This window comes from Ixodes scapularis, unplaced genomic scaffold (genome assembly GCF_016920785.2).
Source record: "Ixodes scapularis isolate PalLabHiFi unplaced genomic scaffold, ASM1692078v2 PGA_scaffold41__6_contigs__length_2269736, whole genome shotgun sequence".
NCBI classification, from domain to species: domain Eukaryota; kingdom Metazoa; phylum Arthropoda; class Arachnida; order Ixodida; family Ixodidae; genus Ixodes; species Ixodes scapularis.
The window spans coordinates 1,079,952-1,106,973 of NW_024609870.1; the positions used below are offsets into that span (position 1 = coordinate 1,079,952).

The 27,022-nt window shown below is 46.0% G+C and overlaps 1 protein-coding gene across 1 annotated transcript; it reads right to left on the bottom strand.

The window, feature by feature from the left end:
- LOC8044029 (alkaline ceramidase 3) lies at positions 1–25,761 on the bottom strand. The gene is made up of 11 exons (XM_040211175.2): positions 25,648–25,761; positions 24,093–24,203; positions 23,925–23,977; positions 23,789–23,841; positions 20,093–20,174; positions 13,489–13,524; positions 13,365–13,420; positions 4,086–4,187; positions 3,928–4,032; positions 816–861; positions 1–674 (listed from the first exon to the last, which is right to left on the bottom strand). Exons 1-11 carry the CDS (start codon positions 25,742–25,744, stop codon positions 606–608), a joined length of 810 nt encoding a protein of 269 aa, XP_040067109.1. The 5' UTR covers positions 25,745–25,761; the 3' UTR covers positions 1–605.
- Between the last annotated feature and the right edge of the window lie 1,261 nt (positions 25,762–27,022).

A 27,022-nucleotide genomic window follows, 5' to 3' on the forward strand; every position in this document is an offset into this window, starting at 1 on the left:
TACTCGGTACAGCATGTTCCATTTTTCTGCGAAAATGCAGATGCCGTCGTAGAGCTGTCATCCGCGGATGTTGCTAGACTAATGGCCCACGTGACAGTGAGATCACCTTCAGGAAGTTTCACTACGAGCAGAATCAGCCTCTCCTATGCTCCATTTCACCTTAAAATGTACCGCAGCGCAGATTAGAAGCCAGAGCTCCTAGTTTTGGCAGTTGCTCCTGCTGCGCAAGAATATGCGCAGTCAAGCCGTGTACCTGAGCAAAAAGCTGCTGCTTGTGGCCTTTGCCGCCGTACCTCCTAAGGAGAAACAAAGTGATACGGCGTCCAGGCTAACCTCAGTGTTCCAGTGGTAGCTTAGCAAACGAGATGAAACGAGCGATTACAAAAGGTCAACATTTTAAAAGAGGCATGAAGTATACAATTCTAAGGCGTTTGTAGCGACACTGCACCAAAAACGGGCAGTGTGGGAGTATATGCCGCACTTTTAAGTTCCACGTGCGGGAAACGAAATGCCATCGCACGGGCCAACACCCGTTCGTCACAGCTAGCGTATGAACTCGGGGTCTGGTCGTCCACATTTTGGCGCAGGAAAGAACAGCTCGGCCATCATTGGGACTTTGGTCTTGAAGGTCTCCTGCTCTTGCCAACTTGGATTTCTAGGCCCACAGGTCCAAGCTGAAAGCACCAAGAACAGGCAAGTTGCTCTCAATGTGACTTAACACCGAAAAACTCTCGTCCTATAGAGTTGCAGCGAGTAAGACAGAAAAAAAAAGGCGTCCGTCCCCTTCTCTGCGTCACATTCCCTCAAGGACATACCTTCATTCGGCACTCTTGTTTCAAATGAGACAGCCGGGCTTGACAACTGCAAAAGAAGAGAAACCTTCCAATGCAAAGCTCCTCCTTCCATACTTCCAGGACCTATCCAATTTGTGTCCCTCTCTGCAGCCCCTCACCAGCTCCTGTCCCAAGGGCGCAGAAATACGGCAAGATGTTTCAATGAAACAGCTTCGTGAAAGGCAGTTTTGTATTCAAAGACGTTATCGAAATGTACAGTTACGTGACACAGGCACACCGAGGATTTCTGATTTCTGGGAGGCTTTGACTTGCCCCACTCTCTTCTCGTCTAGCTCAGCAACCCCGAAAACATGCCAATTTCCCTCGGCTTCTTACTTTTTCTAATGTGCATAAATGAGCTTCTATTTCGGGTATCTCCACCTATATGTTGGTTTGTGTGTGTGTTTATACAGCCTAGAACTTGGTCTGCCTCACAGGGGCGACAAGTCTCCCAGCTGTAGATGAGAAATTTAGCCAGTGCGGTACAACCGCTAGCCTGGGGTCTTTAACGTGCACCACGCAGTAGTCATACACGACCGCACGCCGGTACGATGCTCATCCAGATCGAAACACGCAGGGGTGGGGTTCTGCAGCGCGAGCTTTCGCTCCACGTGCTCCGAGCTGGTGTGCGCTAGACCACTCGGCCACCGATCCCCCCACCTATATGTTTCCATGCCAACGACTGTGTTCTTTACCCCCGATTCCTTTATGCTACAAAGTGACTCCATCTGCAAAAGGGTGGGCATGGAAGAGTGATGCAAATGCCGCAGCATAAACCGGGGGGGGGGGGGAGGTCACGTGATGCTCCAGTGATTTCATTTCTCCGCGTCATGCATTTGTGTTGCTAGGGGTTACGTGACTTTTTTCTTCTTCGCATTTTCTCGGCTATAACGGGGGCGCGTTTAACCCACCCCTTGCTGCGTTCATGCCGGCTCATTACAAAAATGTTACCCACTTAGCCCACCCGTAAACGCCGCTTTGCGGCGGCCGAGCCTACCTGCTCGCGGAACGATCGGCTTGACGATCGACAAACACAAACAACGCCAAGAAAGGGAAGGTCACGTGGCCCTCACCGGCAGAGATGCGTGTCATCTCTACGTCACACATCTCTGCGAGCGTAGGTGTCTAAACCTCCGACATCACCTTTTAACCACATGCGTTCCTGCAGCTTACTCTCACCTTTTCCCAGCCCGGTCCTTTCACTAGCGCTCCCAATCCATCTCCTTTCCGTTCCATTCCCCTTCACGTTGATTGCATTGCACCCAGAAGTAACCTGCCAAGTCTAAGATGAGTCTCTGCCAATCCATACACTACAAAATCTCCATTGTTTATTTGTTCTGCCAACCCCTCCCACTTCATTCTATTTCTGCCCCCCTGCATGTTTATAAATCCTCTATTGAGTCGCTTCTTTTTCCCTCTGTGAGGCTTCCTCCTAACCTTCTTACTTGCATTTGAGCCTGCTACCAGAAGGCTCTGTGGGCTTCTTTGCCCTCCTGCCTGTCCTTCGCCCCACCCGTATCCCCGTCAGTTCCCCATAGGGGATGCCGCCTCAGCAGAACCGGGGGATCGGATTCTCCCTGTGCACATTCGTAACCTCACATACGTCCTTAGACCTCAGTCTCTCGATGGTCCCCTTGGCCTCCTGGGCTGCCCCCACTGTACCTGCTCCTCGGCTCCCGACCTCCAGGACATGTGCACCGTCCCAGAGGTTATGACCCTCAACTGCTTCACATTGCAACTTTTAATTGAATCGAAATTGGGGAATTTACGTGCCAAAGGAAGACTGTAACTCCTAAAGGGGGGTTCAACGATTTTAAGATTAAAAGAATTTGCATCTCGTCATTTTTAGGTTGTTTATCGTGTCCCGGAGGATAGAGAAAACATCGTCTTCATTAAAAAAATGTTGCGATTCCAGTGCATAATAGCAAAGCAAAAGTCTAGCTTTTTTCCTCCCCCCTGCAGCCGCGAGTGGCGGCCGAAGAACTACGGCGAGAAGCTTATGTGACCTCGCTCGGCTCTAAGCTGCAGCCTAACGCCCGCTAATGTCAGCAGAGAGAGGGAGAGACGGCGTTCTCCGAGTGAGCACATGGGAACCTACACAGCACCCTGAATTACGTCACTAGGAGTGCGACCGGGTGTGACCCTGAAGACTGGGAGTAAGTTGAAGAGTGCCAAAAATGCCAATATTTTTTTTTTTTTGTACACAACTAGGACAAGCAGGCGAAATCGGTTTTCTGTTCTTAACTTCAGAAGTGTCAGAGGGCAACTTCCACAAATTTTTGACCCAAGTCCGGAAACCATTGCACCCCCTCTTTAAGCCCAACATACTTTATGGTATCCAATTGTAAAAAAAGGCTCGAGGTACACCTAAGCACTTCTTATGAGTTGCGAATGCGAAAGCATGTACGCCGTTTCTCCACTCCCTTATTTCGTCTGCGGCGTACTTGCGTCGATGGTCGAGCGCGCGCGCTCTCCTCACCACGCTCTGATTTTGGGCGTGGAGCGGTGGAGCCGCTGCCTCGCGGACACGCAGTGCCATGGGGAGGCAGAATTACAACTGACGCGCGGCGGCTTCATATCACTGACGTTTTGCGTCGCTTTTTGTGTGGTTTCAAAGCTGGATGCCTCAGATCACGGTTTCGGGAATTTATCTGCCGTTTGGCACGGCTGATGACGTCGGCTTGCTCCATAGGACAGTTAATGCTTCCGCATTAAAAGCAGTGCTGGGTGTCCAACTCGGAGGTAGAAAGCATGTGCCTCTACCTTGTAACACCTTCCCAGCACAAGCTGCACTTCTTTATGATAACACTCAGTGCGAATTACACCCATCTGCCGATCCGAGCGTTTTCAGAAAGAGCCCTTTATGCTGCCAGCCCGCTCATGCCAGTTCGGTCCACCAGTGCCACAGTGCTCGGTAACTTTATTTATTATAATTTTTTATTCCGAAATACTATCAGCCTCTGTTGAAGCTATGCTAGGGTGAGTATACAAGAAGTGTACAAAGAAAACAACAAAAGCAGCACATACTTGAAAAAATACTATAAAAGATATCAAAAAAGATATCACTGCCACACAAATGTCTTTGCTAGCTCACCAGTAGAGTATGCTGATGTAGGCACCATAGCCGGCAAAGCAGTGCCAGAGTGCGTGGAACTGCGAGAAGGGCACCACCAGGGGCGGTAGACTGGCCCGGGTAGAGCTGGCAGAGAGTGGGTTGTGAGCCCCAACCCCTGGCCCTTGCGGGGCACTCACCTCAGCTCTGCACAGAAGCTGTTGTCCACGTTCCAGACGAGGAACCCTGTCAGGTACAAGAGGGTGGCCGCAGCAAACAGCCACACCTCAAAATACTGCTGCCTGGAACATCAAAAGCATAAAGAAGTTTCTACTTCTGTCTAAAGAAAGCCGCTTAACACCTGGCAAGTGCCATATCCTGAGAAGAAATGACTCCGACACGCCGTCCGCCAAATGAAATGCTCCTTCCTGATCGCAAGACTGCTTTCCAGAGGGGGAAACACGCGCTGCCATCGCTAAGAGCTTTCCTTCTGCCGATCGTCGTGCTCTTCATGATGAATGTTGCCGGTCAAGAAATGCGATGCATTGGTGCTTTGTTCTTCCCAGCTACAAGCCCCTCATTTCTCAACTAGAGACAACACAAAAGCTCCCATCTACCGTAGAATACCGTGCAGTCGCCCATTCCACACTAAGCGCCTATTCCCAAATCTGTAAGATCTGAGAAAATATGCCCAATATATTTATACGTGAAATTGATGACCGGAAAAGCGCCCATCCCCCTTTCTTTCGCGATTACCTCCAAATTCTGAGTGGGCGCTGGCCCAATATTTTACGGTAGCTGAACCTCAACAACAAAATTAACGAACTTCCTAGTATATAATCTGCGTCCAAAGAAACAAATTACGAATCCACGGAAAAAGACGACCCATTTGACAATTATTTCACCAGCAGGTTCAACTCTACAGGTCTAGCGACAAAATCTGCATCATTTCTTTGTCTTTCGTAGAGTACCCGTCTCGTTAACCTGCGATTGTTTCACCAATGCGCTCAACTTTTCAACATTATGAAAATCCCAGCCACTCCACCCAAACGAATCGGCTACTACATACGTCTTTAAACCTTCGAAAGTTTCGAGACAGATTGTATAAAAATGAGGACATAAAGTTCATACAATGGAAAGTTTGTTTTGGTGGCTTATGTTGAGAGCTGAAGCTCTGGGCTGCACGCTACTCAAAGAGGACTTTTAAGTATTCCAAAGAGCCTTAAAAATCGCCGGCACTTACCTACGAGTGTTAAAGAAATTTAAAACAACTTTCTGCGCATTCGTAAACAGTGTTGTTTACTGGAAGTATTTACGTCTCGGTTGCTCAATCTACGCCTCAGATGCCTTATTTTAATGGACCCAAACTAGCCAACTGGCTATGGGTGCTTTTTCAGTAACATGTATGTGCCTTACTGATAATAAAACAAATTGAAGGACGGCAGGACTTGAGAGCAGGACGTGGAAAACACAGTAGTCAGGGATGCGTTCCAGGCACTATAGACAAACATCACACCCTCTTACGGTTGATGTAAAAGTACTGTGCAGCAGTGTGGTTGGGCTTTCTTTCATCTTCGCACATAGTAGTCGATACACTGTAAAATTGACAGGTATGGACAAAGCCATCCCCACCCCCGGCAGTAGTCATTCAATATTTGCCTTCCTTTACTAACAGAAAAAAAAAAAAAAGATGGTGATTTTGGGGGCGGGGGCGGTTTGACCCCCCAAACCACCTCCTGCCTATGCCACTGCTGCACAGTGGTGTGTGGAAAAAACGCTAACAAGCTGGCAAGTCTACAACTGATATAATACTCACTTCCAAGAGACACAATTGATAGGCTCCCCATTTCTATGGTGTCTTTTGCGCTAGCCACTGCGGAGTATTTTCAGATAGACCATAAGAGGGCGCAATTTTCGAAGGGGTCCATAGTCATACCTAACAAAGTTGTCAGATATATATTGTTTTTGGGTTAGTAATCTCAATGCGATTGTTTCTGCGTCGCGGCTCGTACCGCGAGCTACAACAGCAATGCGTATGCATACAAATGGCAATTTTGTCACTCTAGTCACACGATTGCTTACGCCAGCCAACGCGAGTAAGTTGCCAGTTGCGCGAGAGCTCCGCTACGTCGGTGACACTATTTGTCAAAAGACAGGGCCAGTTTGAGCTTGGGAGTGGAAAAGGTGAAAATACAGAAATAGAAAAATAGACGGAGGTGCTGCTGGACTACCAACCATGGTTTCACACGTCTTCCTCTTCGCGTGCCTAGACTATCAGCTTCTTCTTTTCATTCTTAATATTGAGAGCCATATACGACCTCATTTTGAAACGACTCGAATTTCAGCGGGACGTGAAACACCGCGAATACTGTTTTCCTTTTGCGTTGAGCTTGACGGAGGGCACGCTGATGCATGCTACTTCCTTTTCTTCGATGGCCATAGTTTCAAGCATGTCTCGTGCATAAGGACTTTTCTTTTTTGCACGGAAAGTGATGCTGCTGAACACTGTGACGCATTTTGTGGGGATTTTTGCAATCTCCTTTCTGCCATAGCAGTAATAACGGCCGCAAGTCGGAACGCTCGGCCTCCTTCGTCGTGGGCTCCAACCTGTTCATGAAGCGGAGAATCCCGTCTTGGAGGGCCCTCACCTCACTCTCTCGCTACCCCCGCTCAGATGCTAATCACTGCTGACAGGTGAGGAGGTTTTGCTTCTTGTTTTCTCGCTTTTGGGAGAGGGACTCGTGCATTGACCACCGCGATAGGATGGGACGTGTATCGGCAACTTCTCCGATCTTGGCTCTCCGGAACCCCGCGTTTAGCAGGTAAGGACCTTTCCTTACCTTGCCAGAGCGCGGGGGGGGGGGGGGGGGCATGTTGGATGGAGACGTGGTAGTTCATTTTGAGAGTATTTTAATAAATGCTTTTGGACTATGTCCATACTCTGGTATGTGTGTCTTATCTTTCGCTATATTCGAGAGCGAGACAAGGTGGTTGATCATTGGCACAAGCAGAGGCATCAACCGAATTGACCCATGGTAATGCAGCCCTAAACGTCGTCTAGGTATATTGCAGCGGAGATGTGAGGACTGCGCTACTAAGTTTGATGTCTCCTTTGAGATCGCTGCTACTGTTGAGATAACCCTTTGGTCACTCTATCGATACCTCTGTTAGTACCTAACAATCCCACAATTCACAGGTGCGGCAATAAACTAGTACAATAGTTCTCAACCCCTGATGTTTCGCGCACCCCTTCTGGATCGGCGGAGATGATGGAGGACCCCGTCCGTGGTGAGGGGAAGGGAAAGGTATAGGTTAGTTGTAATAATAATTTGATAAATGGATATAAAAGGGCTAGTATGAAGTAAACTTTTCTTAATGGCATATGCACGAGAAAACTCGCACGAAAATTGGAAAGTTTCTTCTCAACCTGAAAAAAAAACAAGTTTTATTGCCGGGCTTGGCTGATGAGGCATGGCTTCGCGGACCCCTAGAATGCCTTCGCGGACCCCAAAGGGTCTGCGGACCCCCATTTGAGAACCACTGAGATAGTAGATGACCCGCTCTAGCGCCCTTCACAGATGCTGCATGCTCTCTTGTCCCATCGTTTACGCACCTGACAGCTTGGCCAACGTAACATTTGCCACACGATAGGAGAATGCGACACACAACCCTCGTGTCACACGGAGCGTGTCTTGTGAGGAATGTTGCACATTTTCCTCAGGTTGGTGTTGCGGTTTATTTGGCAGCACATAGAATGCGCCTTCTTTGGTGCAGAACACACAACCTTAATCTCCTGTTTTGTGGCCACCTTTCTTAATTCGTAGGTTATACCATGAACGTAGGATACTAGCATGATTTTTTGTTGAGTTCTTGTCTTTTCTCTGCATCAGCTGATATGCATAAAATGCTGCAGTGCAAATGCAATTCAGCGTTGAACAGCATCACCATCCTTGCAAGAAACAAAAGCCCGTGTGCACAAGAGATGCTTGGAAATGAAAGAAAAGGTAGTAACATGCGTCAGCGTGCCTTTCATCGAGCTCTACACAAAAAAACAGCATGTGTGGTGCTTTATGTCCCGCTGAAATGCGGGTAATTTCAACCTGCGGTTGTATGTGGCTCTCAGAATTGAGAAGCAAATAGTCTAGGTACACGAAGAGGAAGAAGTATTAAACCATATCTCTGTTTCTTTTTCTATCTCTGTATTTTCACGTTTTTCTCCTTAAGTTCAAGCTGGCCCTGCCCTAGTACAGTGCACCAACCACTGATCTCTATTGCAGTAGGCTGGATCGCGGATCGAGTCATTGCTTGACACCGGGCAATATACACGAGTCTATGGGAGAAACATACGAAAGTAGGAATATTGAAGCTTGTACACGGTGCTCGAAGACGAGTATTTTATTATGTGCTGCGATAATTATTTCGGGTGTTTGGAAATCGAATCAGTATTTGTCAAGCGTTCGAAGGCCGATTTAAAAAAAATCAAATCTGCCGAAGCACCAATGACTGTGCCGGCGTCGCTTGCATCAGTCACTAAATAAATGGCACGTGCAACAAATGAATGACATGCTCCAAATTTAAGTTAGTCACAGAAGCCCTCACTGCACGTCAAAGCAAAGGTTTGCATCAGAAGTAGGGATGCCGCGAACTTTTTTCGAATCGAAGTTTCGATGATCGAATCAAGCGGTTCGAAAGGTTCGAAAGATTTCGATTTTTCGAATTGTCTATATCGTAAAATTCGACGGAGGTCGAATTTTCGAACTTGTTAAGCTAAGAAGTTCGACGCTTTTCGAACCGTCGAACTTATTACGCTAAAAAATTCAATATTTTTCGAACTTTCGAACTTATTGCGCTGCAAGGTTCGATGCTTGTCGAACTTTCGAACTTGACTGACCAAAAAATTCGATTAATTTCGAACTTTCGAACTTATTTTTCAAGAAAAATCGAAAAGTTCGAACTTTCGAATTCTGAAAAGTCAGAAGTTCGACGAACTTCGAACTTTTAGGGTAAAAGTTCGACGTTCGTCGAACTTCGAAAGACCGGCGGTCGGTTTCATTTGATTTCAAGTAGTGGGGTACATTCGTAATTTTTTTTTTTCTCGAACTTTTACACGCGGTGCTGCGTTTCTTACGAAAGACAATGTCATTTATTTCAATGTTCTGGCATGCTTAGGTTTAAGGGGGGACATGGCCTGGGAGGGTCAACTTTTGAACCATTGTCTCAAAGTGATTCAAACTTTCAGGGTGAATTGAACCCCATTAGGATTGATGACATCTAAAGTTTCAGCCTTATAGGCCAATTCTACTGCATACTACGCTTAGCAAGCTCCAGAAAAAAGTTACTTTATTAGGAAATGTATTTAAGAAAAATAATAATTGAAATCCACAAAATGTTTAGTTTAATGTGAAGTAGAATACCCATAGTGCAAGTTAAGGTAAAAATTAACTGTAGAAAATGTGATTCTAGCGAAAAACAATAACACCCAAAAAGAGCGAACGATTTTAACAAATTTGTGAGTTTTAAAATATTCAGTTTTTGTCATGAAGAATTTAGCATTTTCAGATTATGAGTACCTTAACTTGTTCCTCAGGAAATTTGAGTCAAGGACAACACTGAATGAAATCTTTACACTTTCAAAATGTCCAATGATACATTTCCTCATACCACATTTCCTGCCAAAAAGTGAAACTGAGAAAAATGCATTTGAAGTTTCAACTTTAGGTTTCTTTATTTTTTATGAGTCCGAGGTAGGCAAAATTCACCTGGAGCATTGTTAGCACCTTCGTCTTTGAGCATCTGTTGTTCCCCTGGCAATAGCTACCAGTTTGTGTTGTTTGTAGGCATGCTAACTTTTGTAGCAGGCATTCCCTGACAGATAAGCTGAGAGGAACTAAGAGGAAAATCACACTGAGAAAGAGCAGCAAAGCAGGAATAGGATCTGAAGTGGAAGGTACTGTAAAGGGGCGTTAATGACGACGACAAAATATGACGTCACCGGGAGGGACCAACCATAAACCCTGTTTCAGGTGTCAACCAATAAAATTGCTCATACCAAATTTTCAGGATTTTTTCTTTTTGGATGTATTGGGTCCCCCTGGCCCTTGATACTTGTAAACTTCGAAAGCTTCTACGAGCTAGATCTAGAGTAAATGGCACTTCCAATGAGGGTGAGATGTTCTGGCTAGGTTAAACGAGTATGAAGCAGTGCTAAATAAAAAACACAAAAAACTTGCTTCCTGCTGACTTGGAGGGCTGCCGACATGTCGAAAATAATTTATTCTGAGATAAATCCTGCATGTTTTTAAATGAAAGTTTCTGAAACCATTCTTTGGAAGTTAATAAGCATAAACATATCATTTTTGAAAAAAACGTTTTTTTCTGAAAATTTTGAATTCCGAGGCCATGTCCCCCCTTAAAGAAATAAATCCCCGAAGGGGCGAGGACGGACGACGGGTTTTTGACGATTATCGTTTGTGCCAGATTTGAAGCACGCTGCAGCCGGAGCTATTTATGGTAGATATGTTATACTTTTTTAAGAATGATCTATGTATAGAGTAGGTAAGTGCCGTCTTAAGATGTGATTATTGTTATTCAACGTGAGTTTCGAAGAAATGTCCAAACATGCATCTGCATGCAATTATGACCTAAACTTGATATTTATTTTCGTCTAAGTTGTTTGAGGTATCGCATTTAAATTAACACCACAGACAGTACATATCATTGCCATCTGCAGAATACAAAATAATATATTTATTGTTTTTTAACGTTAAGGAATAAATTAACTCATTGCAGAAGATTTCTAGTAGTGTTCAAGTTCAGGACGTCATTAAAAGAAAACGTTTTTTTTTTTTTTCGCTTCACGTTCTTGGGACGTGTTTCTTTTAGCCTGTACACATTTTAATAAAAGAAACTTGTTTCGAAGTTCTGAACCTCTGAATATGCAAGAATAGAACACTTCCGACGAATTCTTGATAGTTTTTTTTTTCTCCTGCTTTTTATTCCCGCATTTATTCTTTTTTTTTTTTCTTTTGTTACTATCGGCACAGGTGTTTAGGTCGAAAAGACATAGCTTTGAACTTCTGAGCCACTAAGCATGTGACGAGCAGTGCCTTCTGACAACGAGTTTCTAACAGTGACCATCTACGCAACCTTTTATGCAGTGAAGAGCGACAGTAGCTATACATATGCATAAATAATTTCAGATTAAAATAAGCTCGACCACGCCCTCTTTCTCCGTATTGTTTTCTTTAACAGTCCGAAATACCTGCAAGGAAAAAAACGAGGCTGAAGCCTCCCCCCCCCCCCCCCCCCCCCCTCCCCCCGCTACCCTCTTTCGCCCTGTTTTTCCTCTTCCGACGCCACTTGTATGGTAGAACGCTCCTCGACCTCGAGTTGTGTCGGCTTTTGTGCTTTTTGCGAGGCGATTCCTCCGTCCCAGAAAATAAACCTCCAGGACAATTATAAACTTCACCGGATCGGATTACTACCAGCGTGCAAGGGGTGGCCAGGTAGTTTGCCAGGTCGCTTCAAGGTTTTTCTGAGCCTCAACCTCCTGCTCGCCCCTGGCCGTTTCGAACTGGATGAGTCTCGTAAAACAGTGTGTTCGTGCAATCACTACTGCGTGATGCAGGTTAAACCCTCCCCCCTCCCCCCCGCCCCCCCCCGGGGCTGGCGGTCACAATTCTGCACTGGCAAATATTCTAGCACGTCCGGGACACTCGTGTCTCATTTAATTGCCTGACCAACTTCGCACAATCTAGATATCACACCCTAACTTTTATAAACTTGATTTTGTGAAAACCAGTGAGTCGTGAAAACGTATTTGAAACTGAAACTGTAGAAAAACTTGAAAATCGGACTTCAAACTTTGAAAACTTGGATTAGAAAAAAATTCAAAATCTTCGAAATTTTTTTTTTTAATTTAGCGTTAAAAAAGAATCGAAACTTTCGAACTTTTCGAACTTTATGCCAAAAGAAATTCGAAATCTTCGAATTGTTCGAACTTTATGTCTATAAAAATTCGAAGCGTTCGAAGTTTTCGAATTTTTTTTACAAAGAATTTCGAAAGCTTCGAATTTATCGAACCTGAAGTAAAAAAATATTCGAAATATTCGAATTCGAAATTTTAGAAACCGTGAAAGCTTCGAAATTTTCGAATTCGAAACTCCGCTGTGGACAAAAGTTGTGAATTTTTCGAAATCGAACCTCGGTCGGTACGAAAATATCGAAATTTTTCGAAATCGAACCTCAGTTCGCTTCGCAAATGTCGAAACCTTTCGAAATCGAACCTAGGGTGGTTCGCGACATCCCTAATCAGAAGTACTATGTACAAGCCTTCAAAACGACGCGAATGCCCCCAGTAAATGCATTCTAACTTATCGTCTGCTAAGCTCTGATGACTCCGAGATCACGAACGCCTCCACATTGACTTTCGGCAATCCTCGTCTCATTGAACCGCATTGCAGTTTACGCCCAACAAAGTGGCAACTCTCAACCCTGAACCGCAATACATTTACTTAAAAAAAGATTGGCATTCTCCCAGGGTATTAACTTTCATTCCCAGAAAACACGATAAAAGTTTTACCGTCGAGAACAACTTGCTAAGGTAACAAATTGCAGTTTACCCCATTACTCTCCTAGAGTCCCATGGATTAGCTGGTGTCGAGCGATGGCTGCCGGTGGTTCCGCTCAACCCCAGTAAGTCAAGCCTCTATCTGCGATACTACAATAAAGATCAGTGGCAGCAACTAGCTCAACTCAAGCCCGTCACTCACTAATTGTTCTCACGGTCACTTAGCCTTTTGTGGCTTGCGTTTTCGCCAAGTTACCCTCGCCAAAAACCAAGGTCACCCAAAGAGCTTACCGCCGAATTCAGAAACCTCACTCAAACTACACTCAAACTGAAGGGCCCCTCCACTTCCTCGAGGAAGGCGCGAGGGCCAGCGCTGGCCAATCGCGAGGACGGATCCGCCGTCGCGATTGGCCAGCGACGGCCCTCGCACCTTCCTCGAGGACGTGGAGGAGCCCTTCAGTTTCAGTGTAGTTTGAGTGAGGTTTCTGAATTCGGTGGTTAGTTCGAAAACTGCCATAAGAGTCTGCTTCGGAGAACTGGCTCCAATTCATACTTTGGCACCAAGCTCGATGAGATCATAGCGCTACCATTTCTGCCACAGCGGCCAATCCGGAAACTGTACATACCGGGACGAAAACAAAAAGACAAAAATCTTATCTGCGTCTGCAAAGTAAGCCTTCGCTGAATGTCCCCGGCTCAAAACAGATTATGTACCACCAACTAACCGCCAAACTACGAACTAGTGGAATGAAGTGACTGCCAAGGTGCAGCACTGTAATTGAATCTGGCTTGCAGTGGTTCGGTTCCAGTGAATGCGAGGGTCCCAGTTCCAAAGGTGAGTTTCTCAACCGAGTTTTTCTAGTAACGTTTCTCAGACCATTCTACGGAATAATCTGAGCGGGATATTCACCATGCTAGCCTAAGACTCATGAAGAATGTCACGGCCACCAGGAACCCGTAAGCGACCTGCAAAGAAACAGAGCGGTTAGTCGCGAGCCTGGTCAGACATTCCCGTGCATTGACCGAGACAATACCTGGTGAAACACGGGAACTTTGATTGTCAGGTAAACCTGCAAAGCAAACCGGGAGCTGCATCAGGAAAAGTCAGGGCATTCCAACCCTATAAAATCAACGAAGTACACGAAACCAAGTTTATTTATGCCTGAAAAATTGTCCTGTCACTGTATCAGTCTAGAATTCCAAGGGAAAACTCTTTACTAGGAAGCGGAAAGTGACAACCTGATATCTCTAATGCCAGTCAGAGATGAGAGCCACATGTACATAAGGCGCTGAAGTACATTAGCCATCGCCAGTTTTGTCATTTTTTCCGTGAAAATCAAATGAATGCCATAAAACCTGTGGTGGAACGGGGGATCAGTGGCAGAGTATGTTAGCGCACCACAGCTCAGAGCAGGTGGAGCGAAAGCTCAGGCTGCAGAACCCAGGGGTTTGCACCCTACTCCCGCCTGTCACGATATGGATGAGCATTGTACCGGCAGGCATCATTGCTGTGTGATGCGCATTATAGACCCCAGGCTAGCAATGATACTGCACACTTCTAATCTACAGCATAAAGCAGTTTTTCCACACCTCCAAGGCAGACCAACCTTATGCTGTCAAAACACAAACGTCAGATTTGGTTTGGTGCAGTGAAAAGTCCTGTAAAGTTTATTCAATACTCTGTCCGAATCAAATGCGGAAAAGCACTGACGCCGTGTTTGTGCTAACAGGTTCACCCAGTATACTTTTGTTAAATGCATATGCCAGGCACGACAAGTGATGCCAATTTCCAAAGGTCTAAGAAAAACTGGCTGTCAATCCGTCTGCCTCAGTCAGTACCCCATGGTGTAAAAAACAGTTTTAATTTTCCACACCTACAGAGATGAAACCTAAAATTCCAGAGCAATACTGTTGAGACCGGTTATGACGAAATAGCAGCTACAGCAAAGTGATCGCAATTTCCCATTCCCGTTTGCACTTTTTCAATGTATTTGTCACTGATTTTAGCAAATAAAATTGAGTAGCTCGTGTGGATATAGCGAAGAGAAATTTTGTGATAGTTTAAGAAATAATCAAATTCGGAAAGTGTACCAAGTCGCAGACCGCCACACTTTGATGCTGCAGCCAAGCAGCCACTAAAACCGGCCGCAGACGATGCTGCAAAGGCCGCCGGCAGCAGCCACTGCCTTGTCGTCTGCTATCCGAGAAGCGGCTTTTCTGCATCGCATGCGGAGAAGCCATCGTGGCATGCCAATAAAGGCGTTCGGAGCGCTAGCAACAACATACCGATGGTGAAAGCCTAGACTTAAGAGGGGGAGAAACTCCAACCTTGGAGAGCATGTGCAATAACGGCGGACGCCTCCTGGGCAGATTGGCGCTAATGCGCGTGCACTAGGTCGCGCGTGGCCAGCGTGGCAAGTAAACCGGGGAGAGAGGCGGACAGGTTTGCAGACAGTGAACGCTTTTAACTTTTGACTCCTTACAGGCTGCAGCTCGTTTTGCAAATGCAGCCCACAAACCACATGACCCAGATCAAGCAGCTGCCCCCCCTCTTAAACCTAGGCTCTCTATATTGATGAAACACGAACCGCAGTGCGCATTTTGTCCTGTCTGTATCGTCCCTTATGTGTCTCCACTTTCTAAATGCTTAAAGCGCGCACTCGGTGCCGTGCACATTTCTTTGTTTGCTTCGTGTTCGTGTCTGTGTCGCTGGTCAGTGTGGTCGCTCTCTGCGCAAAAGTAACTGCGTTTAGGCATTGATTTGGTGAGTCATCGCCACTCAATAATGGACAGGCCCGGGACCGCCGGCACCTCAACGGGGAAGACGAAGGCAATCACCTTGAATCAAAAGCGTGCCATCCTGGATGAAGTGTGCATAAATGAATGCGGTCCATTGCCAGCGTCCTCCGTGGCGGCCGTCGCAGCTGTCGACACGGTCCGTACGTAGCTCGAAGGATCTTTCTCCATCAGAGCTTCTCGCACTTTGCAAGAAGCAGCTCCGATTTAGCAGAGAGTATGTGCAGGGAAGCCTCGACCGCTTTCTGCAGGCACAATAAACATGTGCCCGTGACGGACCGTGTCACCTCTTTTTTGCGTGTTACTTCTATGGAGTTCAGATATAACGAAGAAGCGGATATGGCAAAGTGATTTCTGATTCCCGTTGACTTCGTTATAACCGGTCTCAAAAGTACTGTGACCAGAAATAGTACATCTTCTATGAGGGCGAATGCGAAAACAAGACAAATGATTCTTGAACAAATGGCCCCAGAAAAAAATGGTCCCAAAGCTGCAAACGACAGCAGGCAGTAGTGGTCGAAGCCATTGCTTTCAGGGGGCAGTGGTTTTTCACAAGAACTACCAACATATCTTTTTTCTCAACAACATTATTATCATTATTATTATTTGTACCTACTTTGATTAAGAGAACTAATAGATGGCAGGGTTCAAAACAGAATCCAGCCAATGACGCTTTTAGAAGAAACGCTTGTCTACCTTCGAAGAATCAAAATTAATGTTTACAATGTGGGCATTGAACACCCGCTCAACCTTTTACCCCCGCAATCGATATGCATTAACGGGAGACGGAAGAAACATGGTTTCACGAATTTGACCAGAATAATGTAGGTAGTCATTGTGGCTTTCCAGTAAACATAATCTAAATGTGGATTGTACGACGTGATAAGGTCTCATCAAGAAACATTGTTAATATAAAAGAATTTAGGCTTTAGCTCCCCACTTCCTTCCGAAATTACCTGAAAAACACAACTGAGCTGACAATTTACCATGTACAGAAGCGACCGTTCGAGAAATTCCAGAATGAACGCGCTTGAAAGTTTGTCATTTTACAACACAGCCCAGTCTCATGTGGTGAAGTTGTGCTCTTTCCATCTCGTGAGGCAGAGAGCCCATAGAGCAGCACTCACTTCAGCTGCCATCCATGGGATCTTTTTCCCGCACATGCAATATTATAGTGCCACTGACAGTTACATAAGAAAATGACGGGGATCACTATGCAATGCAGGCTTGTAACAGGCTTAACACGAGGAACAATCTGGACTGCAAATGATTTATTAAAATATTGCTCACGTGAAAAATAATTCTAAATTAGGAAATTTGAACAGAACAGCACTTTAGGGTCAATTAAAATTATCAAATCTGAAAAAAAAAAAAAAAAAAAAAAAAACTAGTTTTTTTTTTTTTTGAATTAGTTGGCCTCAAACTGTGAGAATAAATTATTTACTCCATAAAAGAATGAAGCCCACTGACAATTAATTTTTTGAGTCTGCCCTTTCTACGAGACCAGTCTTTCCGGGGCCATTTTCTCCTGGGCCATTTCCTCCTGGGCCATTTTTTCGGAGACATTTTGTTCCGAGACTTCTTAGACCCGGGGCAATGCATGACGCATGTGCACTACAAAGACCATTTTGTAAAACCCAAATAGGTGCCCAATTCTACCACAAAATGAACTATCAGAAATGAATAAACATGAATGCATAACTTGACTGCGAAAGAGAGGGCTTGTTCTGTCCAGCAATGCCTGCTCAGTGAGGCAGTTTTTTCAAGGTGCTGCCACTGCTATTGTATGCAAATTCATGGCCGTTTGTGTTTGCTGGGTGCCTTTAAAATGCTGCAAAACTGTTGCCAGCTACATTTACTTCGCTCTGAAAGCTAAAATAAAAAGTTTAACAAACTTCAGTTTCCCACTTACCAATATCTCTAAGGGTATGACTATGTTTAAGGCAGATTGTGAAACCACCGTCTTGATGCAGAGCCTTAACAAAGTAAATTTGGGCAATATGTCCTCATTATCTCCGTGTTCCCCACGAGAGAGTTGTTTTTAAAATGACATTCAAGTAGAATTACAAATTCTTTTTAAGTGTCTAGATGGGACATGTATGTCATATTTGTAGGGCATCATTTACGCTGCAAGATGCAATTTAGGTGGAGGTAGCCCCGCTCTAGGTCCCGCCCATTAGCGAAAGGGGTTTAGTTTTTTAAGCACCACTTCTCAGCTCTCATTAGACGAAGAGATGACCGACATCCGGAATGCTCATTGTCAACTTGCTTCTCCATGCCCCAATAGTCCTTTTTTAACCATATTTTCACATTTCAGAAACATATAAGTCATAGCTGCTTGTAATATATCGAGAGACCGCCACATTCGCCTTGATGCCAAACAATAACAAACATGGCTGCCAGCATTTGTGACAAGCAGTCACCGATGTCTATTGCAGTAGGCTGGATTGCAGATCGAGGCTTGTTTTGCTGGGATTGAATGGTACAGAGCGGTATGCGTAGAGAGTTTAGTCATTAACTGGTAAGAATAAGGCAAAAATAAAGGCGCGTCATTGGCCAAAAGCGTTTCAATGACATTGAGAGCGTTGATTGACAGCACTTGTGACCAATCACCAGCCACGAGCATTCCCCTAGCGGAGGTAATGAGCTCGCTCCACTAGGGGGGGAAGACTTATTGCGCCTAAGCGGCGACGACAAAAACATTGTGGCTCGTGACAAGAGCCACGTTAGTACCGCGCTCCGCGTGGGCACTCAGCACTCGAAGCCGGCCAGCCCGAGAGGGAACATCGATACCAGCCGGCTCCTTCGATCAACGGCAAAGCTCTCGGACCAGCTACTACTCCGTCCAGGCGTGTAAATAAATGAAGGGGCCAATTTGGCCACTTCAAGCTTAACTTATATCCTCCAAGCACAGTTTCTGGGTAGAGATGTATTCAAGAATTTCTTTCAGCACGCTAGAGTTAGAATTTGCAACTCTTCGTAACTGGGAGGGCAATGCACATGACGGTTGTTGTCACAGTGACGTTCAGAATGCACTCAATCTTTCTTTTGTCGCAGCCACGGCCACAACGAAGTACACAGTCAAAACTGAAGACATGGCTCCCTAGGAGTTTTGACCCTAACCCCAAACCTGCGTGCGCAGTGCCGTAGCACCGGGCAGTGACAGACGAGACGAAGGTAACAACCAAAAAAGCTACTTTATATAACCTGTTGGCACCTGCGGCGCCATCTGTAAGGCGTGTCAACAAATACAACAACAATGTGGTGGCAAACCCTACAGCGCACCCCATGTTCCCAGTTTTGCCTCATGTTTCAAGAAACTTTTCTCTTCAATGTCACGTTTTTCTGGCTCAGTAAATGCACTCAGCACCTCGAAACTCCCCATTTCTATCAATCTCTCACAAATGTCCATTTACATACTTTCAGCCTCATCCAGAAACAAAAAATACCTGCGCTGCAATATTCAAGGTCCTCTCGGATATTTCTACTTGGCAGGATTATTACGGGGATAATACGCTTTCACCACTCAACACTGGCTCCCTCCGTCTCCTCCCATTGGCCAAACTCTCTCTATATAGAGCTCTGGAGTGCTATATTACCGGCGGCTATTGCTTCACACCAGCAGATGCATTGAACCCTATGGGGAAAATGTGCAAAGCGAGATGTGTGTTACTTATTTGACTTACTATTACCGCAAAACCCCAAAAAGTTTCTTTACGAGACAAGCTTAAAAAAGCTCATTTTTATTGATTCCTCCCATAGACTCGCGTGTATTGCCTGGTGTCAAGCAATGGCCGCCGGTGGCGCCAATGTCGGGCTCCCGATGCACGATCCAGTCCACTACAATAGAGATCAGTGCAAGTGGTCCCCTACACTGCATAGCTCTATTCTGATGAGTGAGAGTCGCTTCTTCGCATTTACAGAGATGCTTATAGGAAAAGCTCCTCAACCGACTTAGTTTGCAGCAAACAACTGTTGCAAGCACATGCCTTACGAAGCATCACGTGAGTGCATGTTTTCGTAGCGTCCTACAGCAACTGCTTTGCTTCACCTGGCTCCATTTGTTTGTTTGTACACAGTGATGCTGAAAAAGATGTCGGTTCCCGTAAAAGCGGCTACGCTTCTTTGTAAATCATGCAAACGTAGCGATTACGACCATCGTTCCAGTACCAAGAGGACAGCTACGGGTAAGAACTTGCGAGCCATTTGGCTGGAAGTCATTGGGTGTTCACGTCGCATCAGGTTTGTCCAGGTATCTTCCCATCATTTTGCTCTGGGAGGCCGAGCTCTCAAGTTTTGAGCAACGCACCAGGCTCGCAAAAACAAAGTTTTGAGGTCACAAAAAAGTTGCGCGTCATGACGCTTCCCCACCTTGATAGCGGATACTATGAAAAACAACAAAACGGAAGAAAAGAACAGCATAATTCTTGATTTTATATGTATATACAATTTTTCCAGCGTTTTCAGGCGCTTTTTATTGACAGATCCGTGGCTTGTGTATAATGGGACGCCAGAGCGACGCTTTTATGGTGGTCACTGCAGGCAGTGGTGGACAGAAACTGCAGTCCATCTGATCGCACGACTAGCAAATGCTGTCAGGCACCAGACGAAATTAATTGAACGTCACGAGAGGGAGACATTAGGCTTGCATAAGGAGTTCTGCCGAACAGCCGAGCCAATCCAGCACTAATAGGCCTACAGTAGCGTGCGGGCAGAGCGTACCTCCACCTAAATTCATTTTGTAATACGACCAGGCACTTAAAGAAATAACATTTTTTGGGACTTCTGTTAACGAGCTTCTAGCGTAAATGGAGTTGCAGCTAGTTTGACAAAACAACTTACAGCGGTGATGACAGTACCATAAAGTATGAGGCCTGCCATTAAGTAGTAGTTGTTCGTATGCGCTGGCTTGGATACTTCGGCCCTGGAATTCACCACAAGAGGGTCAGGTCACAATGCTGTTTCAAGGGTACAATGAACACTTGCTATGGACAATCTTCAAGCGATCTAGTTTGAAGACGACAGCTGCAATTCGTTCAGATGTTTCCTCGTGTCAAGAAGGAGACAAATTTTTGTGCTGATAAATTATGATTTTATAAAGCTTTGTGCATCTACAAAAGATTTTCACTTCCATGAAGTTTCTTTTTATCAGAAAAGAGAATGTATGCTAATATACCAAGTTAAATTCCAAAAAAAAATTAAAAATACCCACAACAAGCGTTAGTTTCTGGGTATGCTTCTAAATGAAACGAAACCAAGAGAAGTCCAAATCGCTACACTCCATACGAGTTACTATTTACAAAAAGAAAAGCCCACATCGCCATGAGGCCAGAGCCGTATATGGGGAGAGTTTGGTCAGTCTATGATCTCGCCGCCACAACACTCTCCTCCCGAGTGAGCCAATCAGCACGCCGCGCAGAGCGAGAGGAAAGAGCGCATGCGCGTGAAGTGGGGAAGGCCGCCATCTTCGATCATTCTCCCGGCGGGATGCGTAGGATCGGCATCTAAATCTCGATTATTGCCTTTTATATCGCTGGCTCTGGCACGAAAATGACAATCTGTTATTCCTCGGTGGGTTAAAAAGCTAATAAATAAAGATTTTTCGGCGTATGGCCACAAACTCTTATTCGGGCGAAAAAGAAGTCGGTCCGTAGCAGACGACGCGTAGCCTCAGCAGTGCTCTTCTCCGACAAGTCTCCGACAGCGTTGCTAAAAAATGGCGGTCGTCTCCTCTCTGCTCCCTTCTTTTTCTCTCGCTCCTTCGGCGCTCTCCTCCCTTTCATTTACTTTTCTACTCTCCGGCGCCTTCATCGCCACACCCACTGGCCAAACTCTCCCAATATACGGCTCTGCATGAGGCAATTCAGCAGGGTGTGGGTTTCATCTTTTAAGTGCCTCGGAGGACGAGCTGAGCTCGGTGGTGGCTTTCTGATTAAAAAATATCCCGGATGAGCTCAGCTCGTCCAGTGTTTTTTCCGGTAGCCCTTAATTCTATGAACGTGCTCCACTCGTCCGAATGGTTTGCGGTGCTGATCATAGATGGCAGCACTCGTTTTAGTTGGTGTCTTCTTTTTTTCTGTGCCGTTGGTAGGATAAATGAATATATTTTCTGGTAACAGTCACTTAAAAATATTGTGTCGCTAGCCAATGGAGCACACGGAACTTCATCGCAAAAATAAGAGCGATCGCTGAAGAAAGCTAGAGTGACTTTGAAGAAGTTGAGTTTTGCTCATCGAGTGAAGACAGTGATGACTTTGCTGCTGAACTCAGCTCTTCCAAGTAAATTTAATGACGATGGCGACAACGATTTGGATGGTGGCGGTGATTCCACACAGTCCACAACCTCAAATAAGGTGGCTGTACCATACTTGGTGTTTTAGAGCGAAAACATTAACAGGACTGCCCCTTCACACTCAACCCCAGAGGATGCAAGATGCTTAATGCGTATGCAGAGATGCAAGATACTCCAAGTCGATTAAACTGGGGTGATCAAGGCCCTAGACGTCTCAGCAAAAACTAAATTATGTCCGGATTCAGCAACCGAAAGCACCAACACCCAAACTCAACGGACCAACACCCAAACTCAACGGCTTCCGAGCTCAGGATATCCAGCGGAACGGATCGCCTCCTGTTTTCACCAACTGATCACATCAAGAAAGAAAGAATAAAAACAAAAGACGTACGCACTAACAGATCAGCTGGTCGCATCTTTAAAATCGGTTTTAATGGAGCCTGCGGCTTCACTTTGACGTAATATTTTGGCTGTGATCATATCTCCTGCCACTAAAGCGATACCAGTCTGGTTTCGTTTTCGACCAAAGCTGCCCTTTAAACAGAGTTTTAAATGATTGTCGTGGAAGTCCTGAGAAGATTACTTAAACGAAACTTGTTCAAGAGCCAATCGTCTATTTAGCAGCTTGTTGACTATTCACGAAATATTAGGGACCCCTTTTATAAACGATTTTCCTGTTGTCGACCGTGTTTTTCGAGTAACTTGAAAAACACAGCTGGCGACGTAAATGACAATTTTCACCACGCAAAAATAAAGTGGCAAAAAATTCAAAAGCGAATACATCATATCAGAGCGTCAAACACAATACATACCTTTTCCAATCGCATAACAAAAACCTTTGTGCCAGCGAAATGTCTCTGCAACGCTTACGCAAAATATTAAGTCCGTAAAAATAAATTCGCTAACATCCGGCATCTTCAGGCACTTTAGCAACTGTCAGATTACCAACTACTTGACTGCTTACTGGCCTTACCCTCGTGCCACGTCTTCGTCTCCTTCTTCGTTCCCGCTTGTTCGGCACTTTCTTCCAACAATGTATTAACTAGCCCACCCCTCCATCTTAGTATTGCCTACGAAATGTGCCTCTGGTGTCTCCAGTGTCCTCACCATTAATTCTGCAATGCGTGATTGCGACTAGTGAGAGACACAGGCACTGTCGCAATAATATTGTGCCTGGCAGCTTCGCTTGACTAAATTTTGAAAGCCCATTTAAATACATTCCAATTAGAAAAGACAGGACAACGCGATCGAACCACATGCACACAAGTATGCGGCCAACCCGAGAGATGGTGCTGGTTACTGGCCTATTCAAGGGAACCATGAAGGACACCCAGCCATTTAAAAGTACCAGATCCTGTCCACTCCGAGCCTATTGTACTCCTCCTACTAAAGTATTTGATATGATGGGCACATTAAAAAGCCCCTTTTCCAGTTACTTTTTGGTCCAGCCCTCATACCATACCAACAATGGCAGTCCTGGGTGCCAGAATCGAAGCTAGTGCTACAAGCTTGTTCAGCAGACAAACTTAAGCTTTTTGTAGGAAAGACAAGTCTGGTGAGAGAGAGGAAAGGAGAGGTGACATTTATGTGCAAAGAAGTTTTTTTTTTTTTTTTTTTTCGTTTTTTTTCAGTTAGCAAATGAGATTGTTAGGTACAGTACTTTTTAATATGAATGCCACACTGCAAGCGCACGACTTTGGCAGGAGGCTGCTACTGTGCCCGTTATCGTTTTCAATTCCTCGGCCACACTATTTCGGAAGCGGGCCCTTACAAAAGGGCCACGCAGCACTTAAAAGTTTCATGCCTATTTTGGGACAACAATGCATGCGGCTCCGACAACACAAGTCGCCGATGTGTGGCCTGCTCCTTCATATTGGTGGATAACCAATACATGGTCGGCAATCAGCTAGCCGCCCAAGAGGTCTGACTAGCTCTCCCGACACCCAGATTGCACGTTGGGTATCTCTTGTCATGTTGACAGGAGAGACACAGCGCCTGTGTGCAAAGGGCAAGTGTTAAGGAACTGTACCCGAGTCCGCTTAAAATGCAGAAATGACAAAAACACCACCACAAAGAAACATGCACATGGAAATATACCGTGTGTCAGTGCCTCTACAAATGGAAACCATGTCCTTCGTGCCTTCAACACGGAAAAGATTCTAGTGTTTCTGACACTGGTGCATGCAAAAAATTTAAGCACAAATCGTGTGTGTGCAAGCAGGTTAATAACAAACAAAAACACTTACAGGGTGTAGACGAGTATTAAGGTTCCCCAAACCATGGGCAGTTCGTCTAGAAGCTGTGGCAGAGATTAGTGGTATGTTAACATTGGTTAATCTATAAATCCACAGCTCAAGCTCGGACCATAAACATCCTCCTTACCTGCATCTCGAACCAGAGTGTCATATGAAAACACCACGATCCGATGCCAACAACTGGTGGAGAAGAGACATTGTTAGGACACGAAACTTGGAATCTTCCTTTGCTTCTTTCATGAGTGCAGACTGACTGCTTTCAACTGCGCATGCATAAAAGTCCTGCACGACTCACCCAGCAAGAATCCGTAACACAGCACGAGCCGAGTTTCCAGGTTCTTTCTCCACGCTTGGATGGCTCCGTACGCCGGGGGCACTATCATGGCAAGGTTGCTCACCGTGTTCCCTGGTTTGCAAAGAACCAGGGCTTTGCAAGTCCCACACAAATTCCACGACAGACCCAAGAAAAGATTACATCTCAAGCACAAACAAGAGGCTATCACAGAGCTGTTGGAAGTACTGATAGTCAGTGACAGTTCAAGAATGAAGTGGAAGCTCCTCCCACCTCTTTCCACTTCAGCAGAGTGAATGCTGGAGAGGAGGTTGCCTCCACTCCTACGTTTGCTCTGCTAAAGTGAAAAGAGGTGGGAGGAGCTTCCACTTCATTCTTGACCTGTCACCGACTATAGGCAACACCACTCGATCCTTGCGAGAGAGCCAAAATTAAGCAACCCAACTTTGTCTGTGTTGGACTTTATTGCATCGCATCCACAACCTCGGTTTTAGCGCAGGGGTGGCGCTTTAGTGGCGCAGCCCGCCCCGAAAATACACCGTTTTTTAGCTGGGCGCGCAACTGGGTTCGACATCGAGTGGCAAGAAAACAACGCGCTCACAAGCTTCTCTGATCCATTCAACCAAACAATTCGGGTACATAGGAGGGCGAAAACTTCAGCTACGTTCTATTGGCTCATTGAGAGGTCGACAGACACGGTTCCCCTAAGTGTTGCCTTTCTTCCAACTGTGGATTATCCTTGATCCCAAGGTTGATACAAAAACAATGTCTTCCCTCTCTGCTTGACCAGCTGGAAGACAGGGAGGGTACCACATCCATTGTTATCACTTGAGAAAACCTTGTTGCCGGCAGGTCAATCCTCCAAATACGCTTTAAACCAGGGGCGGATCCAGAACTCCGTTTTGGAGGAGAGGAGGGGGGGGGGGGGGGGGGGGGGGGGGGCGCGGCGACAAAGTTTGTAAGGATATTATTCTCCCATACTCCACTTTCTTGTGCACCGGGGGGTCCACCCATGTCAAATTGCCCTCCGAGGAGGGGGGAAGGGGAAAGGGGGGAGGTCAACATCGTTTGGGGCGGCCGCCTCCGTCGCCCCGCCCGCCGCCCCCCCCCCCCCCCCCCCCCCCCCCCCTCTGGCTCTGCCCCTGCTTTAAACCATCTGCAATGTCTCGAGTCCTTCGCAGAAGCTTCTTTTCCAGAACCATGAAGGTGGATCGGTGGCTGAGTGGGCTAGCGCGCACCAGCTCGGAGCAGGGGGAGCGAAAGCTCGGGCTGCAGAACCCAGGGACCCATGCCCGTTTCGACCTGGATGAGCATCGTACCGGCGTGCGGTCGTGTATCACTACTGCGTGGTGCACGTTAAAGACCCCAAGCTAGCGGTTGTACTGCACTGGCTTCTCACCTACAGCTGAAACACCAGGTGCTTACTGAGGCTGACTGGATTCCGGCGGTAGAAACATCAGAGAACCAACAGGTCGGGGATCCGCTCTTCATAGAACCAAGCCACCAAGCACGATTCATTGAAACAGCGGCGGTGCTCGAGGTACTCAAGGGTACTTACAGAACTCTGCAATGTACGCCGTCACTTCATAATTCCGCTCGCACCAATCGAGAGTAGATGTCGGCTTGCCCCATACGCCATCCAAGGCTGGCGCCATCTTTATAAAAACGAAATAATCGTTGTTCTTCCGGTCATTGCACTGGTTTCGATTAGGGGTGTCGCGAACCGGCCGCGGTTCAAGTTCGACCAGGTTCGACTTTTTCGACCTTTTAGTGGAAAGTAGGGGTGTCACGAACCGGCCGCGGTTCAAGTTCGACCAGGTTCGACTTTTTCGACCTTTTAGTGGCAATTTCGACGAACCTTATAGTGAGGTTCGACTCGTGTAGGGGTGTCGCGAACTTTTGTCGAACCAGATTTTTTGGTCGAACTTCCGGGGTTCGACTGGAGATTTTTTTTTTATGCAAGAGGTTATTTTATTTTGTGGACCGCTGCAATTAAAAGAAGCTAATTTGGAGATTTTTTTTTATGCAAGAGGTTATTTTATTTTGTGGACCGCTGCAATTAAAAGAAGCTAATTCTAATCACTGAAGAAGTTAATAACTTAATTTTTAGTACTGTATTGACTAAAATAGCCAATCAGCGCTGCACTTAATTCATCTCTTAGCCATTACCATCCCATCCGAAGCCAAGCGGCCAGCCTGTCGCGCATGCGCACACGAGTCGAACCTCAATACAAGGTTCGTCGAACTTTCCACTAAAAGGTCGAAAAAGTCGAACCTGGTCGAACTCGAACGCGACCGGTTCGCGACACCCCCTAGACTCGTGTGCGTATGCGCGACAGGCTGGCCAGTTGGCTTCGGATTGGATAGTGATGGCTAAGGGATGAATCAGGGGCAGCGCCACTGATCTCTATGTATAGAGATCAGTGGGCAGCGCTGATTCGTTATTACAGTTAATAGTGTAGGAAAAATTAAGTTAATAACTTCTTTAGTGGTTTGAACTGTTTTTTTTTAGGTGAAACTCTTAATAAAATAAAATAACCTTCTGCATAAAAAAAAATTGCCAAACCTAGACACGCCTGTATCAAGGTCTGGCCACACTGTCCACAAAGTCGAACCGGTCTATTACGAGCATGGAGAATAGAAGGGTAGGAGAGGGCATGACGTCGGCCGCGTAGCCTCCACAAGCCAGGCTCCCTTGACGCCTCGCCTCTTTCTCATTTTCCTCCTTACTCTCCTCACTTACCATGCCAACGTGACCACATCACGTGACCGTAGCTAGCCTCCGTCGTCTTGCTATGGGGTACTAGAATACACCACAGTCTAGACTTCGATCTGATAGAACCTACCGGACGGAGCGCGCGCAAGCCTGCAAGGCGTCCTTCTACAACCAACCATCCATCTCACACGTGACATGTCACGCGCACCAATCGGCA

Coding starts and splice junctions, on each gene's coding strand:
- LOC8044029 (XM_040211175.2), bottom strand. CDS start 25,744: ATGGCGCCAGCCTTGGATGGCGTATGGGGCAAGCCGACATCTACTCTC. Junction 13,525..20,092: donor ATGGTACTGTCATCACCGCT/GTAAGTTGTTTT, acceptor TTTGCTTTGCAG/GTTTACCTGACAATCAAAGT. Junction 4,188..13,364: donor ATGAGTCTTAGGCTAGCATG/GTGAATATCCCG, acceptor TTGATGTTCCAG/GCAGCAGTATTTTGAGGTGT.